Source organism: Pan paniscus, chromosome X, assembly GCF_029289425.2.
Source record: "Pan paniscus chromosome X, NHGRI_mPanPan1-v2.0_pri, whole genome shotgun sequence".
NCBI classification, from domain to species: Eukaryota; Metazoa; Chordata; class Mammalia; order Primates; family Hominidae; genus Pan; species Pan paniscus.
Genome location: NC_073272.2, coordinates 37,760,499 through 37,780,165, shown reverse-complemented (window position 1 = coordinate 37,780,165; position 19,667 = coordinate 37,760,499). Strand labels below are relative to the sequence as shown.

The window sequence follows — 19,667 nt, the reverse complement described above, 5'->3', positions numbered from 1 at the left end:
CCCAACCCCAGGCTGCATAGCTCATGGCTCCAAAAGAGACCCCTTCCTTCTACTTGAGGAGAGAAGAGGCAAGAATAAACAGGACTTTGTCTTGAATCTTGTATACCAGCTTAGCCACAGTAGGATAGAGCACCGGTCAGAGGCGTGAGGCCACCTTTCCAGGCCCTAGCTCACACATAACATTTCTAGACACACCCTGGGCCAGAAGGAAACCTATCGCCTTGAAGGGAAGGATCCAATCCTGGCAAGATTCATCACCTGCTGACTAAAGAGCCCTTGGGCCCTGAGTAACCTGCAGTGATACCTAAGTAGTGTGCCATGGGCCTTGGGTGACACTTGGAAACTTGCTGGCTTCAGGTGAGATTCAGCACATTCCCAGCTGTGGTGGCTACAGGGCAAGACTCCTTCCACCTGACATAAGTGGAGGGAAAAGTAAAAGGGTTGTATCTAGTACCTTAGGTATCAGCTTGGCCACAGAGGTATAGAACACCAAGCAGGCCTTTGGGGACCCTGATTCCAGGCCTTAACTCTTGGATGGCATTTCTGGACCTGCCCTGGGCCATAAGGGAGTTTACTGACCTGAAGGATGAGTCCCAGGCCAAATAACATTCACCACAAGCTGACTAAAGAGACCTTGGGCCTTAAGAGAACATCAGTAGTAAGCTTGGCAGTACTCCCTGTGGGCCAGTGGTGGTGGTGGCCATAGGGTGAGGCGCCTCTGCCTCTGGAAAGGGAAGGAAAGACTGGGAAGAACATTGTCTTGTGGTTTGAGTACCAGCTCAGCCACAGTACAATAGGTAGACTTCCAAGGTACCTTACCCCAGTCCCTTGTTCCTCGATGGTACCCCTGGACCCACCCAGAAAACTCTTCAGAACATTAGACTGAGCAAAGATTTCTTGAGTAGCACCCCACAAGCACAGGCAACCAAAGCAAAAATTGGCAAACAGGATCACATCAAGTAAAAAAGCTTGTGCACAGCAAAGAAAACAATCATCAAAGTGAAGAGACAACCCACAGTATGGGAAAAATATTTGCAAACTACACATCTGACAAAGGATTAATAACCAGAATATATAAGGACCTCAAACAACTCTCTAGGAAAAAACCAATAGTTAAATTTAAAAATGGGCAAAAAATTTGAATAGACATTTCTCAAAAGAAGACATACAAATGGCAAACAGTCACATGAAAAAGTGCTCAACATCACTGATCATCAGGGAAATGCAAATCAAAACTACAATGAGATATCATCTCACCCCAATTAAAATGTCTTTTATCCAAAGGTTAGGAAGTAACAAATGCTAGCAAGGATGTGGAGAAAAGGTAACCCTCATACGCTGTTGGTAGGAATGTAAGTTAGTACAACCACAAAGCAAAGGAGAACAGTTTGGAGGCTCCTCAAAAAACTATAAATAGAGCCACCATTAAGATCCAGCAATTCCACTGCTCAGTATATACCCAAAGAAAATAAATCAGTGTATTGAAGGGATATCTGCACTCTCCTGTTTATTGTAGCATTATTCACAGTAGCCAAGAATTGGAAGCAACCCAAGTGTCCATCAACAGATGAACTGATAAAGAAAATGTGCTACATATACACGATGAAGTACTATTTAGCCATAAAAAATGAGATCCAGTCATTTACAACAACATAGATGTAACTGGAGGTCATTATGTTAAGTGAAATAAGCCAGGCATAGAAAGACAAGCATTCTATTTCTCACTTATTTGTGTGATCTAAAAATTAAAGCAATTGAACTCATGAAGATAGAGAGTAGATGGATGGTTACCAGAGGCTAGGAAGGGTAATTAGGGGTGGGGAAGAAGGGGGAGGGTTAATGCGTGCAAAAATATAATTAGAAAGAATAAATAATAAGACCTAGTATTTACTATCACAACAAGATGACCACAGTAAAAATAATTTAATTGTACATTTTAAAATAACTAAAAGACTATAACTGAATTATTTGTAACACAGGGATAAATGCTTGAGGTGATGGATACCTCATTTATCTTGATGTGATTATTAGTCATTGCATGCCTGTATCAAAATATCTCATGTAAACCTTAAATATATACACATACTATGCACCCATAAAAATTAAATATGGCCAGGCATGGCAGCTCACACCTGAATGCCAGCACTTTGGGAGGCCAAAGCGGGCAGATCACAAGGTCAAGAGACTGAGACCATCCTGGCCAACCTGGTGAAACCTCATCTCTACTAAAAATACAAATATTAGCTGGGCATGGTGGCACGTGCCTGTAATCCCAACTACTCAGGAGGCTGGGGCAGGAGAATCACTTGAACCCAGGAGGCAGAGGTTGCAGTGAGCCGAGATCACGCCACTGCACTCCAGCCTGATGACAGAGTGAGATGCGTCTCAAAAAAAATATATAATAAAGTTCTTCAGAAAGTCAGGAAATAATAAAAGAGAGAACCTTGGAGTATCAGAAAGAAAAAAATGGAGCAGGCTGAGCATGGTGGCTCACACCTGTAATCCCAGCATTTTGGGAGGCCAAGGTGGGAGGATTGCTTGAGCCCAAAAGTTTCAGACCAGCCTGCACAACATAGTGAAACCCCACCTCTACAAAAAATTAAAAGTGCGTGGTGGCGGGTGCTTGTAATCCCAGCTACTCAGGAGGCTGAGGCAGGAGAATCACTTGAACCTGGGAGGTGGGGGTTTCAGTGAGCCGAGATTGCGCCATTGCACTCCAGCCTGGGCGACAGAGGGAGACTCCATCTCAAAAAAAAAAAAAAAAAGAAAGAAAGAAAAGAAAAGAAAGAAAGAAAGAAAGAAAGAAAAAATTAGCCAGGCTTGGTGGTGCATGTTTGTAGTCCAAGCAACTTGGGGGGCTGAGGTGGGAGGATCATTAGAGCCCAGAAGGTTGAGGTTGCAGTGAGCCATGTTGACACCACTGAACTCCAACCTGGGCAACAGAGGAAGACCCTGCCTCAAAAAAGAGAAAGGAGGGAAGCAAGGAAGGAAGAAAGGAAAGGAGGGAGGGAGGGAGGGAGGAAGCCAAGAAGGAAGGAAAGGAGGGAGGGAGGGAGAGGGGGAGGAGCAATGGAAATAGCAAAACACTAGCTACATACAATCAGCTATATTTTCCCTCATAAGTTTTATAAATTATATTTGATGATGAAAACAAGAATCATAACACCCTTAGATATTCAAGACAGTAATATTTAAAAGTAGGGAAAGAAAAAAAGACTCGAATGGAAATGAAGCTTCTACACTTCACTTAAAGTGACAAAATGTTTATGCCACTAGAATATTATATCATGTATGCATATTGAAGTATCCAGAAAAACCACTACAATAATTATGCAAAGAGATGCACACAAAACAGTATAAATAAATCAAGATGCAATCCTAAAATAACCTTCAATTAACCTACAGGAATGCAAAAATGAGAAACAGAAGTATGAGAAACAAAGAGAACAATGAGAAAACAAATAATAAACAAGCAGACAAATTATAGCATATACAAATTAACTTAAATATAAATAGCCTAGATACAACAATCAAAAGACAGAGGTCAAAAATATGGGGAAGAGAACCATTGCCCAACTATATGCTGCTGCTTAGAAAAAACTCAGTTTAAATTCAAGGCCATAGTAGGGTGAAAGTAAACGAATAGGAAAAAACATAGTATTCAAATTTTACTTAGAAAAAAAAGTGGAAAAAGCTACATTAATATCTACTGGAGGCTTCAGTGCAAGAAAATCACCATGCACAAAGAGGGATATTATATATAATAAAAGGATCAATCTACCAGAAAGGAATAACGATCATAAATATGTCCATAATAAACCTGTAGAAATTAACACACTTCTAAATAATCCAGGAGTCAAAGAGAACCTTTAAAAAAATTAAATACATAGAACTGAGTCAAAATAAAAATATATAAAAATTTGTAGGACACAGCTAAAGCAGTGCTGAGGGTCATTTATAACATTACATGCTTACATTAGAAATGAGAAATTTTCTCAAACTCATTATCTAATTTCCAATATCAAAAACTAGAACAAGAGCAATATTAATTCAAATCAAACAGAAGAAAAGAAATAATAGAGAGCAGCAATCAACGGAATTTAAAATAAAATGAAAGTCAATGATAGAAAGCTGATTCTTTGGAAAAAAAATCAATAAAGTTGATAAACCACTAGCAATACTTTTAAAAAGGACAAAATACACACATGTTCGACATCAGAAATGAAAGAAAGGATATCACTACAGATGCAGCAGCTTATTATTTATTTAAAAATAATCAGAAAAAATTTCTAACAGCTCTAAAATAATAAATTTGACAACTTAGAATTGGAAGAATTCCATGGAAATGAGAAACTACAGTAACAACATAATAATATAGGCAGTATGAATAGCCCTATAAGCATCAAAAAACTAAATTCATAATTTAAAACGTTCTGAAAGAAAAATTTCCAGGCCAGACAGTTCCACTAGAGAATTCTACCATTTAAATAATTGCTATCAATATTAAATAAGCTCTTCTAGAATATAGAAGAGGGAGCATTTCCAAATTCATTTTATGAGGCTGGCACTATCCTGATAGCTAAACCATACAATGACAATTAAAAAAAGCAAACAAATCAATCAATCAATCAAACTATAAACCAATATCACTAATAAACTGGGACACAATAATCCCTAATAAAACATGAGCAAATCAAATTCCAGGATATATAAAAAGAATGATACATGATGACTAAAATGGATTTATTTCATGTATACAAGGGCAAGACTGATTCAACATTAAGAAATTAGCCAATGTAATCCATCATATCACTAAGTTATGGAAAAAAAATATGATCATGTAAATTGACACAGAAAATGCATCTGACAAAATTTAACACTCCTTTATAATAAAAACTCTTAGCAATTTAGAATAGTTGGGAATTACTTCAACTTGATAAAGGCCATCCAAAAATACTGACAGCTAAAATCGTCAGGAAAGGATGTCTCACTGTTTTTTTTCGTTTGTTTGTTTTGTTTTGTTTTTTTGAGACAGAGTCTCACTCTGTCACCCAGGCTGAAGTGCATTGGCATGATTTCAGCTCACTGCAACCTCCACCCCCCAGGCTCAGGTGATTCTCGTGCCTCAGCCTTCCAAGTAGCTGAGATTACAAGTGTGCACCACCACGCCCAGCTAATTTTTGTATTTCTAGTAGAGACGAGGTTTCTCCATGTTGGCCAGGCTGGTCTCGAACTCCTGGCCTCAAGTGATCCGCCTGCCTCAGCCTCCCGAGGTGCTGGGATTACAAGCGTAAGCCACCAAGCCCAGCTTCACCACTCTTACACAACATAATACTGAAAGTTATAGCCATGGAAATAAAGAAAGAAAAAAAGGTAAAAAGCATATGCTTTTGAATGGGAAAAAACACACAAACGAATTATCCCTGTCTACAGATGACACGATTATCTACATATAAGATGGCAAGGAATCTAAAAAACATACAAAAACCTCCTAAAAAGGGAGTTCAGCAAGGTCAGAGGATACAATGTCAACAAACAAAAATCAATCACTTCTCTGTATATAGCAACAAGAAATATGCAGTAACCAAAATTAAAAACACAATATTATTTGCAATCACTCCAAAGAAAATGAAATAGTTATACACTTAACAACACATGTAGAGAATCTCTGGGCTGAAAATTACAAAATAGTGATAAAAGAAATCAAAGAAGACCCAAATAAATGGAAAGACATAGCACATTCATGTTTGGGGAGAATTACTATAGTAAAGATGTCTATTTCCCTCAAATTGATCTATAAGCTAAGCTCAATTATTCTCAAAAGCCCAGCAAGTTATTTTTTTTTGGCAGGCTCAGAAAGATTATTCTAAAATTTACATGGAAAGGTAGAGATATTTTGATAACTAAACTAATGGTGACAAAGAAGAATAACACGTGAGGAATTATTCTACATGATATTAAGAATTACTATATAGCAAAGGTAATTAAGGTAGCATGATGTTGGCAAACGTATGGATACACAGATGAATGGAAAAAAATGCAGAACACAGAAATAGACCAATGCAGATTATGTTGAAGTGATTTTTTTCAAGGGTACACAATTCAATGGAGGAAAATAGCTTTTTCAACAAATTTGGTCAGAGCAATTGAACATCTATAGGCAATAATTAGAACCTCAATGTAAATCACACTTTATACAAAAATTAACTCAAAATATATCATAGACTTAAATGTAAAACTTTAAAAGTTAAAAATAGAAGAAAATCTTCAACCATTATGATCAAGGATTAGGCAAAGAGTTCTTAGACTTAACACTAAAAGCAGTACTAATTAAAGGAAAATTGATAAATTGGACATTATTGAACGTTTTAAAAAAAACCCTTTTGTTCTACAAAATACCCGGTTAAAAGGATGAAAAGTCAAACCTCAAACTGGGAGAACATATTTGCAAGCCACATAACCATCAAAAGACTTGTATCCAGAATATACAAAGAAATTGTAAAACTCAATAATAAAGAGCAATGTAATCAGAAAATGAGAAAAACACATTAACAGAGATTTCACTAGAGAGGGTACTCAGATGGCAAAGAAGCACCTGAAAATATGTTGTCAACATCATTATTCATTGGGGAAATGCAAATTAAAACTATGGAGAGATTCCATTAAATATCTATCAGAATAGCTAAAATTTTTAAATAGTGATGAAAGCAAAAAATACTGGCAAAGATACCGTAAAAGTGGATTACTCATGTATCACTCTTTGAAATGTAAAATGGTACAGGCGCTCTGAAAAGCAATTTGGGATTTTCTGTTAAACAAAACATGTAATTACTATATGACCCTACAATTACACTCATGAGCATTTATCCCAGAAAAAATAAAAACTTATGCTCAGACAAAACTTGTACAAGAATATTAAAGCAGCTTATTTGTGATAGCTAAAAACTGGAATCTGTCCCTTTGTTCTTCAACAGGTCAATTGTTAAACAAATTGTGATATATATATATATACATATATATAAAATAGAATACTACTCAGCAATAAAAAGGAGCAAAATATTGATACATTCAACAACTTGGCTGAATCTCCTGCAAGATTTTGCTGCAAGAAATTTTGCTGCAAGAAAAAAACAGAAGGCTACATAGTGTGTGATTCAATTTATGTAATATATTTGAGATGACAAAAATTTGAGATGTAGAAGACAGATTAGCAGTATCCACAGTTTAGGGTTCGTGGGTGTGAGGCAGAAGGGAAGTAGATACAGTTGTAATAAAGCAACAGGAGGGACTTTCTTGTGGTATTGGAACTGTTCACTATCTTGACTGTGGTGGTGGATACAAGAACCTACACAGGTGATAAAATATGTGTAGAAATTAATAACACACATGCACACACACACACATACACACACACACACACCCCTTCCTTCAACCCTGTCCATCACACCAAAAGAAGGGCAGTGCTCTTCTTATATTGCAACCATGGTGAGAAACAGACTTCTGATGAGAGAGGGCATATACTCTGGAAACAAGAAAAAAATCTCTGTTTTCAAGGACAGAAGCATCTTCAACCTGTCTCTCCATACATACCACAAACAAGCAAATCTGAGTGCCAGTCATAGATATGTCAAAGTGCAGAATGCATACAAAATGGTTCTACTTAAACTGCAAAACACGAATTAAATATTTATACTGGGTTAATAGCTTTTTTTTTTCCTACCATGTGTCTACTGTTTGATTCCTATGCAAAAATGGGATGATGTGCTAAATCAGAACTTCTCAACAACACAAAGAAACAAAATAATTGAGGATCTAAATTCAGTTTATAGAAATGAAAAAGAAAGGGAATTTTTTTTTTTTTTGAGACAGGGTCTCACTTTGTCATCCAGGCTGGAGTGCAGTGGCGTGATCTCGGCTCGCTGTAGCCTCTACCTCTTGGGTTCAAGTGATCCTCTTGCCTCAGCCCTACAAGTAGCTGGGACTACAGTCATGCGCCCCCACTCCCAGGTTTTTTTTTCTTTTTTTTTGTATTTTTTGTAGAGGTGGGGTTTCACCATGTTGCCCAGGCTGGTCTCCAACTCCTGAGCTCAAGTGATCCACCCGCCTTGGCCTCCCAAAGTGCTACGTGCTAGGATTACAGGCATGAGCCACTGCACCCAGCCTGAATAGAAGGGAATTTTGTAAAAGGTATATATCTAATACCATGTAATCCGCAGAAAATATTCCAAATTAATTCTGTAGGTGGTGGGCAAATAGAGGCAAAAGAAAACACCTATGGAAACCACATTCTGCTGGGGAAAAGGAGGATCATACATGTATGTATATAAATAAAGAAACACTTTAAATTTTAACACTAACTTTGATAGATAAATTTATGATGAACAGAAATATACTTTTTAATATTAAAAAACAACAAATGAATCATCATTCATCCTGGTTAAATAAATAATTTGTAACAACCAAGTCAGTCACTTAGCTCTTTTTTATACTTACATCCATCCATATTTTTCAACCAGTCTCAGAAGAACAGCATTTTGATTTTTTTGACACCAAACATTTGCCTAATTTAAAATTTAGTGAAGTGAACCTGACAATACTTTAAAATTAAATTAAAATGTGAATACAAGTTTGCAAAAATTCAATTATTAATACATTCAATTGTTGAATGTCTTTTTTTAATAAAAATAACAGAGAATGAGGTTTCATTTCTTACAAACACTACTATTTTCTAAAAATGTGTCCTTTAAGTTCAACTGTCAGGAAACTATGTCAGAAAAAATACAAAATATTACTTTGACCCTCATTTTTATTTAAAGAGTATTCAAAATGTCAGCATGAACTATGAAGATTACATACCCAATTAGAGGAATTTCTGTTGTTTTATTTTCTATTGAAATAAGTAGTCGGTCAAAAGTGTCTTCGTCTTTATCAGGATGATATTCCACCATAGCTGTCATCTGAAGGCCAGAAGCAAGTTCTTTATCCAGACTGGTCAACATCAGTTTGAACTTCAGTGGGAGAAAGAGAGTCAAATTATACATCTTAACTCCTTATAAAAAAAAAATACCATGGCTGGGCACAATGGCTCACGCCTGTAATCCCAGCACTTTGGGAGGTGGAGGCCAGCGAATCATGAGGTCAGGAGATCGAGACCATCCTGGCCAACATGGTGAAACCCCTTCTCTACGAAAATACAAAAAACTAGCCGGGCGTGGTGGTGTGCAGCTGTAGTCCCAGCTACTCAGGAGGCTGAGGCAGGGGAACTGTTTGAACCCAGAAGGTGGAGATTGCAGTGAGCCGAGGTCATGCCATTGTACCCCAGCCTGGGTGACAGAGCAAGACTCGGTCTCAAAAAATAAATAAATAAATAACGTTAGCAACTATAGTTAGGAGTGTTATATTATTATCAAAATACAGGCTCTATTCCTGCCCTAATGCCAAAGACTTTCTAATTTTAATTTTATTTTTAATTGACAAATAATTGTATATATTCGTTGACTACAATATGATGTAGTAATACAGGTATACATTGTGGAATGAGCAAATCAGGCTAATTAACATATCCATCACATCACTTATTTATTTGTACTGGGAACATTTAAAATCCATTCTTTTAGCAATTTTGAGATATACATTATTATTTTTTTTTGAGATGGAGTCTCACTCTGTTGCCCAGGCTGGAGTGCAGTGGCGTGATCTCTGCTCACTGCAAGCTCCACCCCCTGGGGTTCACGCCATTCTCCTGCCTCAGCCTCCCGAGTAGCTGGGACTACAGGCACCCGCCACCACGCCCAGCTAATTTTTTATTTATTACTTATTAATTAATTTATTTATTACTTTCACATGTAAGTGAGAGCAAGTGATATTTGTCTTATGTACCTAAAGGCAAAGACTTAATGCTCATGTTTATACCTATCTGATTCTAAATATTTAAGATATGCTTTCAAGAGTACACAACTTGAATCTGACAATGCAAGTAGCTAAGAAACATATAAATGCCGATGGACTACTTTAAAAATATAAGATACTTATAGAACTAACGTGGCTTCTATTCTAAGAAGCTTAAAATCTGAATACAGAAAAAAGGAAGAACAACCTAATAAAAATGTTGCTCAATCATATACATACATAATACATATACACATATATGTGCATATATACACATATATGTGCATATATACACATATGCGTGCACGTATATACACATATGCGTGCACGTATGTACACATATGCGTGCACGTATGTACACATATGCGTGCACATATGTACACATATGCGTGCACATATGTACACGCATGTGTGTACATATACACGCATGTGTGTACATATATACGCATGTGTGTACATATACACGCATGTGTGTACATATACGCACATATGTGTACATATACACGCGCGTGTACATATACGCACATGTGTGTACATATACACACATGTGTGTACATATACACACATGTGTGTACCTATACACGTATATGTGTATACATATACGTATATATGTACATATATACGTATATGTACATATATACACACATATATATATACACACTTTTTTTTTTCAGACGGATTCTCGTTCTGTCGCCAGGCTGGAGTGCAGTGGTGCAATCTCAGCTCACTGCAACCTCCACCTCCCAGGTTCAAGCAATTCTCCTGCCTCAGCCTCCTGAGTAGCTGGGACTACAGGTGTGCACCATCATGCCCAGCTAATTTCTGTATTTTTAATAGAGACGGGGTTTCACCATGTTGGCCAGGATGGTCTCAATCTCTTGAACTCGTGATCTGCCCGCCTCGGCCTCCCAAAGTGCTGGGAATCACAGGCATGAGCCGTCGTGCCCGGCCCTCATATGTATATTTTATATGCTTTATCCATGGGAATTTGAGCTTCATAACTTGGAGGAAAAATAAAAGAAGAATACAACAAAGAGGATAAAAACACTTTTGTTCTAGTAAGACGTTTGCTAGATGCCAGGAAAAATATAAAGGGAGAAAAAAGAGAAATAATATCTATTATGCATTTATAATGTGTCAAGCATTTTACATGTATTATCTTATGTAAATACACTTCCACAGTCCTGTGAGGCTGATATTAAGGCTCTCAGTATATAGATGAGAGAACTGGGACATGTAAAGTATAATCAACGTCTGAAGTCACTCAGGAAGTGAAGACTCAAAAACATATCTATCTGACTCTAAATCATAAGCACTTCCTCCCCTTCAACTAGAAAGAGTCCCTCTCCTGAATACATAATCTCTTTAAGGAAGCAGACTACAAACCCCTTGAAAATTAAATATAAGCCAGGGACTAGTTAAGCACCATATGAGTGATAGAGACATAAGTGTCAAGAAAATCCATGAGAGGACATGATTATTGTGGGCTAGAAAGGAGTGTACCTGGCCTAGTCTTAGAGAATGGACATTAAAGGTGGAGAAGAAGCGAGGAAGGTGCTCATTATAGGTGTAAAAATATCTCAGACACAAGCAGAAACAAGAATAAGCAAAATAGTCTCTCAGAAAGCAGATAATAAGCCAGCCTCCCTGGGCAAGAGTCTTCAATCAGAAACAATGGAGGTTATGTTGAAAATGATTATTCAGGGATTCTAATGTGAGGCTGAGTCTAAATAGTGCTTTGCAGCAATTAAGGATATAGAGAAGTGGAGTGATTTGGAAGTAACACTGATCTGGGAGCTTCATGCTTTCAGCAAACAATGCTGATACCTCCTAACTACCACATTCGAACTCTCAACCCTCCTGCAATTTATAGAACAGAAGGAAACAAGGGATACAATATTTTCCACATAAGCCTTTGGGTGTTGGAAGTCCACATATCAGGTTTGACTATCTTCTTGTAAGTAACCTATAGTTTCAAGAAGGAAAACCAATACTTCAGAACCATGTGCTTTTGGTCAAACTGCATGTTGCTGAGCACTCTTAGTGAGATGCAAATGTGTGCAAGGCACCATCCCTACTCTTAGCAGTTTATGAGCTGAAAATGGAGGCAGTACTAACATTTAACAAGAGGCATAGGGACACAAATTCAAACTATAAGGAATGTCTGTAAATGAAAATGGTATCCAGTAAGACAGAAATAATTTGGGGATAAAATAATAACAGACTTCTTAGAGAAAATGAGAACTCACATTGACCTTAAAAGATGGATGGGATTTGGAAAGGGATGATTTTTGCAGATGACAGGGTATGAAAATGTGGGTGAGAAGGAAAAGAAGTCTGAGTCATAAGGGAGAGGGGGCAGGTATGAGTAAGGCTGGTCTGACCAGACCAGAGGCCACACAAGCCATAAAAACACTCTTAGATGGATAGTGTTCGTGAGATTGAAGGATGTTATTGAAAATCAGTAATAGTACTATCAATTCTATTTTCTTTGAAGATAAAGTATGTGTCTTCTTATTTTTCTACCAGCAATCTATGACACATAGTGGATATTCAATACATAGGGTCAATGCAGGTTCTTGAGTCTGGGTGAAAAACAAGCACTGCTGTATGTTAGAGGAATCATTTTCTGAGTAATTATAATAGTGATGATGACAATGAGCTTTCCACAGCACCTTGTTTTTACTTTTTCTTATCCCCCACCCCCACAAGATGCACTTTTCACTATTTATCTAATTCCCTTTATGAAGGATCAGGAGTGCATTTCATAGTCTTGCAACAAAGGAAAATTCACACTGATATTGGCTTCTAACTACTAAGCATATCTAGATGTTCTCTTGTCAATGTCAAGACTTGCGGAATGAATTGTTTTCCATTATATCCTAGATATAAACTGAAATAAAACCAATTATAATATTTTTCTTGTTACTGCACAGAAACCATCCACACAAATGTTCCCTGAACATCCATAAAATAGTGGTTGTCCACATCCAAACATTATTACCACCAGCTTGTTTCAAAAGAAAGTATTTTCAGATACACATGTAATTGTTCAATAAATATGTGCTAAGGTAGTGAAATAACACAGGCTTTCCCTAATTTTACAGTGTCTGGAGTAAGCAAGTACTTTTTGATTTAAAGAGGAGTTAATAGTCTCTTGAGATATACTTTTTAATAAAAATATTTAAATATGAAAATCATTAAAACCTGATTCCATTTATATGAAAGCCAAGGAGAGGCCAAACTAATCTACCATGTTAGAAATCAGAATAGTGGTCAGTTCCACAGGGTGATTACTCCAGGTACTGTAAGGAAGAAGCACTGGGGATCTTCTGGGGTGGTGAACATATTCTATTATTTGATCCAGGTGGTAGCTAATGGAGATTATCTATCTAGCTATCTAGCTACACACACACATTTTTTTTTTGTAAATTCATCAAACTTTACTTTTGAGATCTGTGCACTTTAGTAAGTAAATAATACATCGATTTTTTTAACAGAGCAAAAATTAGAACATGGAAGTCCTTTTTCTCATTGCTCTTCTAATCATTAACATAGGTTTTTCTACATATAAACAAAGAAATATATGTAAATTTAATCTAAAATTACGGACATCTTTTTTTTCTGCACATATAGTCCAGCTGTATTCAACACTACTTTTTATTAGGAATATCTCTTGAAGTTTTCAGTTATTTATTGCTTACATTTCAAAAATTCTTATCGCATTTCCTATATCAAAAATTTGCCTGAGAAAATGTGATCATACTGAACTAATAACCATCCATTCACACACATGATGTAAAATAACACAGTGAGATACAGAGGAAATTCTGCCCACTTTAAATTAGAAGATAGAAACACCCTCTCAGAACATTAACTTTCTTGATGGTTAGATCTGTACTAAAACCCCCTCATTAGTTTCTAAGTTCTATGAGGGCAGGGCTGTGTCCATTCTGTATTCCTCATGTCTATTACCTGTTATATAGTAGGTGCTTAACAAATGTTTGTTAAAATATGAAATAATGAACCTTTCCACTAATCCTACAGTTCCTGGAGTTATCAGGCACTTTATGATTCAAAGGGCAGTTAATAGAGAATTTTGTTCTCATAATTCTTAAGGCAACAGCAAAATCATAAAACCAAGTTGCACAGATTTTGGGATTGTTAACAAGTTTCTAAACCCAGGTTGAAGAAATGGGGAGGCTCTAGGTCAGCTTTTCTCCACCCTGCCCTCCCCATCTCCTAATCCTAAACAAAACAGAAAACAAAGAGAAAAAAAAAGAGCACACACACAGAAACCTGTCACTGTTTCCCGGGAAGCCCAATCCTCCCTCCATCCCGGCAGGAGCCAGATGACTACTCCCTGGGGCAAAGAGAGACGCCGTGTGAGGAGGCGCTCTCACAAGGTCCCGCTCCCAGCACCCCTTAGTGTGTCACCTGTGGCTTGACGGGCTCCTTAAATCGGATTTTCTGGTTCCAGCGGCAAAGATTATGCACAGTAATCGGGAGGCGGTACACCCTCCCGGCCATCGTGTCCAGGAACTTCACCTCAGCCGGGATCACCCGCAGCTGCATGTCTCTCCCCGAGCTATCCATATCCCGGGGGACGAGGGAACCCCTTTGGATGCTCATGGCGAGGGAACCTCTGTGGACGTTTATGGTGAGGGAACCCCTTTGGGTGTTCATGGCTGCCCTCTCGGTAGCCAGAAAACAGATGTGGATCGGTCTGGCCAAGGATTAGCGTCGACGACCGTCGCTAGGCAACCATCAGACGCCAAGCGCTAGTTTCAAGCCCTGCTCTCATTGGCGCCTCCCAACCCGCGCGAGTTGCTAAAGCGAATAGAATAACCCTCAGGTCACAGGTGTTACCAGAGTAACTGAAAAACACGCTGTGGCAGCCCAAACGTCAGAGGCACCTCACTTTGCCATGGCCTGGCACGGTATTAAAATCACAGAGGCTTAGTGGGCATTTTCCTGGACCTCTCGTAAGACAAAGTTTAAAGTACCATGCATTTTAAAGAAATCTGCCCACAGATGCACTGTAAACTGGCCTTATAATTCAATTAAAATTTAAATTTACAAAGAAAAAAAAGATCAGTGAAAGTGATGTGCCCACGTGGTCTATTAAGGCAGCAAGATATAACAGAAAGGGAGAAGTATAGGAGAAACAAAGTCAGTGTCTCCTAGATGTCCTGCTCAGAGGTCTTTACGTCAGCGTTTCTGAATCAGAATGTTTCTTACAATAGCAAAATATTGGATTAATATGAATACCAATCAGTAGCGATGGATACAATAACTTACTGTTTATTTATGATGAATAATAACGTAGATCTGTGTTGACATAAGAGATATCCATTATACGGTATTAAATTTTAAAATTGACCAAACAGTATGCATATTGTGACACCTGTATCTTTTTAAATGCACACACACACACACACACACACACACACAATGTAAAAGCAATCCTCTGGGTCTTTTGTTAAAATGCAGATTCTGTTTCAGTATGTCTGAAGCAAGGTCTAAGTATCTGTATTTATGACAAGCAAGCTCCCAGGTGATTACAATGCTTCTGGTTCCGGGGCCACACATTGAATATAGAGGCTTTAGGAACCTTGTTAACTGTTCCAGGGTCCTCACTTGTGAAATGGTGTAGATAGAGATCACACGTCTTCGCCGCTAGATGAGGACTTTTCCAACAAACTCATATTCACATTGCCCAGTCCCTACTCTCTCCTCGTCCTTCTTCTGTTATCTCAGAGTTTCAAAATATACCACACGCTTTCATTTACTCCTTGCTACTGCACATTATGTTCACTCTGAGGAGAATGGCCTCTCCATCTGCCAGCCAAACAGTTAGTCATTCTTCAACAGTAAAACCTTTCCCACAACACTTTTACAAGGTTCTCACAGTACCAAGATGATAAAGAATTTCTTGCTTCATTTTCCACAAGGATGCAGAGATTAATAAGTAGTTCTAAATACAAAGACAAGTAGTCACATTTCTTGGAACTGCTGTCAATAGTTGAAAAACAGCAGAAGTGGTGATTATTATTTGTAAATTCATAGGAATTGATAGATGCAAACCATCGACATTATCTTGCACAATTTTATAGATCTTGGTTTAACAAGTGGGAGATGTGAATCATGGCTGGAATTTTTATACTAGTCGCTACTACCATATCACAATACAAATCCTGTCCATGTCCTGAGCCCCTAAGCAGGACAATTTTACAGCATTGAAATAACAATAGCTCATATAACTTGACTGAATCAAGACCACAGCTCATACAAAGCCCCTCAATCAATTTCTGAAAAAACTGGAAACTGCGAAGAAGCCTCAAAACTCCCTAATTTTTTACTCTCAAGGATAAAAGCCAAGTCTGGACTTCTGTGTATAATCCAAAGATATGGCAATAAAAATCAAATGAAGAACAATTTTGTTTATCTGTTCTGTTGGTATTCTCATCAACAAAGGAGGAATGTCACATAGCTCTACAACTTCAACAAGCCTAAAGCTCAATCCATTGTCCTTAGTAACTATACATCAACCTTCTTGGCTTCTTATATATTCTTTTATCCACTCAAACTATTAATTTTAGATGAAATAGTCTAATATTTGCATCACATGTTTAGCTCTAAACTCTCTTGTTCAGTTTCTATTTTCAAAGAATGGCCATATAAAGACTTTTTAATTTTTTCAATTTTTAATTTTTGTGGGTATATAGTAGGTGTATATATGTATGGGTTACATAAGATGGTTTGATACAGGCATATAATGTGAAATAAGTACATCATGGAGAATGGGGTATCCATCACCTCAAGCATTTAGCTTTTGTGTTACAAACAATTCAATTACATTCTTTTAGTTATTTTTAAATGTACAATTAAGTAATTATTGGCTATAGTCAAGTCACCCTGTTGTGCTAGCAAATAGTAGGTCTTATTCATTCTTTTAAATGATTTTTTAATACACATTAAACATCCCCACCTCTCCCAGTGCCCCCCACTACCCTTCCCAGCCTCTGGAAATCATCCTTCTACTCTCTTTATGCATGAGTTCACTGTTTTGATGTTTAGATCCCACATATAAGTGAGAACATGCAATGTTTCTCTTTCTGTGCCTGGCTTATTTCACTTGACATAATGATCTCCAGTTCCATCCACATTGTTGCAAATGACAGGACCTCGTTCCTTTTTTTTATGTCTGAATAGTTCTCCATTGTGTATATGTACCCCATTTTTCTTTTTTATTATTATACTTTAAGTTTTAGGGTACATGTGCACAATGTGCAGGTTAGTTACATATGTATACATGTGCCATGCTGGTGCGCTGCACCCACTAACTCATCATCTAGCATTAGGTATATCTCCCAATGCTATCCCTCCCCCCTCCCCCCACCCCACAACAGGCCCCAGAGTGTGATGTTCCCCTTCCTGTGTCCATGTGTTCTCATTGTTCAATTCCCACCTATGAGTGAGAATATGCAGTGTTTGGTTTTTTGTTCTTGCGATAGTTTACTGAGAATGATGATTTCCAATTTCATCCATGTCCCTACAAAGGACATGAACTCATCATTTTTTATGGCTGCATAGTATTCCATGGTGTATATGTGCCACATTTTCTTAATCCAGTCTATCATTGTTGGACATTTGGGTTGGTTCCAGGTCTTTGCTATTGTAAATAATGCCCCATTTTTCTTTATCCATTTATCTGTTGACGGACACTTAGGTTGCTTTCAAGTCTTAGCTATGGTGAACAGTGCTGCAGCAAACGTGGGAGTGCAGATGCCTCTTTGATATACTGATTTTCTTTCTTTTGGGTATATACCCAGCAGTGGGATTGCTGGATCACATGGTGGGTCAGTTTTTAGCTTATTGAGGAATCTCCAAACTGTTCTTCAGAGTGATTGTGCTAATTTACATTCCCACCGACACTGTATGAGGATTCCCTTCCAGCATTTATTATTGCCTGACTTTTGGATAAAAGCCATTTTATTTGTGGTGAGATGATAGCTCATTATAGTTTTCATTTGCATCTCTCTGATGATCAGTGATGTTGAACACCTTTTCATGTAACTGCCATTTATATGTCTCTTTTTGAGAAATGTCTATTCAAGTTTTTGTTCATTTCATGATTGGATCATTAGTTTTTTTTTTTCTTATAGAGTTGTTTGAGCTCCTTATATATTCTGGTTTTTTGTTTTTTGTTTTTTTGTTGTTGTTGGTTTTTTTTTTTTTTGAGACGGAGTCTCGCTCTGTTGCCCAGGCTGGAGTGCAGTGGCGCGATCTCGGCTCACTGCAAGCTCCGCCTCCCAGGCTCACACCATTCTCCTGCCTCAGCCTCCGGAGTAGCTGGGACTACAGGCACCCACCACCACGCCCAGAGAATTTTTTGTTTTTTTTAGTGGAGACGGGGTTTCACCGTGTTAGCCAGGATGGTCTCGATCTCCTGACCTCGTGATCCACCCGCCTTGGCCTCCCAAAGTGCTGGGATTACAGGCGTGAGCCACTGCGCCCGGCCTATATTCTGGTTATTAATCCCTTGTTAGATGGGTAGTTTGCCAATATTTTCTCCCATTCTGTGTGTTGTCTCTTCACTTTATGGATTACTACTTCCTTTGCTGTACACAAGCTTTTTTACTTGATGTGATCCTATTTGTCAATTTTTGCCTTGCTTGCCTGTACTTGTGGGGTACTACTCAATAAATTTTTGCCCAGAACAGGACCCTGGAGAGTTTTCTCAATGCTTTCTAATAGCAGTTTTATAGTTTGAAGTCTTAAATTTAAGTCTTTAACCCATTTTGATTTGATATTTGTATATGACGAGATATATGGGGTTTGTTTTCTTCTGCATATGGATATCCAGTTTTTCCAGCACCATTTATTAAAGAGGCTGTCTTTTCCCCAGTGTATGTTCTTGGCACCTTTGTCAAAAGTGAGTTAACTGTAGGTATGTGGATTTGTTTCTGGGTTCTCTCTTCTGTTCCATTGGTCTATGTGTCTGTCTTTATGCCAGTATCATGATGCTGCTTTGGTTACTATAGCTCTGTAGTATAATCTGAAGTAAGGTAATGTGATTCGTTCTGTTTCTTTCTTTTTGCTTAGGATAGTTTTGGCTACTATGGGTCTTATGTGGTTCCATATAAATTTTAGTATTGTTTTTTCTATTTCTGTGAAGAATGTCATTGGTATATTGATAGGGATTACATTGAATCTGCAGATTGCTTTGGGTCTTATGGACATTTTAACAATATTGATTCTTCCAATTCATGAACATGGAATAGTTTCCCATTTTTTTGTGTCCTCTTCATTTTTTTCATTAGCATTTCATAATTTTAATTTTAGAGATCTCTCATTTCTTTGGTTAATCCCTAGATATTTAATTTTATTTGTGGCTATTACAAGTGGGCTTACGTTTTAAATTTCTTTTTCATATTGTTCACTGTTGGCATATAGAAATGCTACTGATTCTGTATGTTGATTTTGCATCCTGCAATTTTACTGAATTTGTTTATCAGTTCTAATAGGTTTTTTCCTGGAGTCTTCATATTTTTTTTCCAAATATAAGATCATATCATCTCAAACAGAGATAATTTGACTTCTTCCATTCCATTTATTTCTCTTGTCTGATTGCTTTAGCTCAGAGTTCCAGTATTATGTTGACTAAGAGTTCAAGGCTTTTTACTGAAATATAAGCTGTTTTTAGCCAAATTTTCAACAATGTGTATTTATGTAATTACTTTAAAGTTGAACAAATAACACAAAATGACAAGAGA

General features: G+C 37.5%; 1 protein-coding gene across 1 annotated transcript in view; it reads right to left on the bottom strand.

Moving 5' to 3' along the window:
• Positions 1-14,697, bottom strand: part of CFAP47 (cilia and flagella associated protein 47) — a 467,323-nt gene extending 452,626 nt beyond the window's left edge. Inside the window, exons 1-2 of the mRNA XM_003805971.5 lie at positions 14,326-14,697; positions 8,857-9,008 (exon numbers count right to left, since the gene is read on the bottom strand). Coding sequence (XP_003806019.4) covers positions 8,857-9,008; positions 14,326-14,574 — 401 coding nt within the window. The 5' untranslated portion in view covers positions 14,575-14,697. The remainder of the gene's footprint in view (positions 1-8,856; positions 9,009-14,325) is intronic.
• Between the last annotated feature and the right edge of the window lie 4,970 nt (positions 14,698-19,667).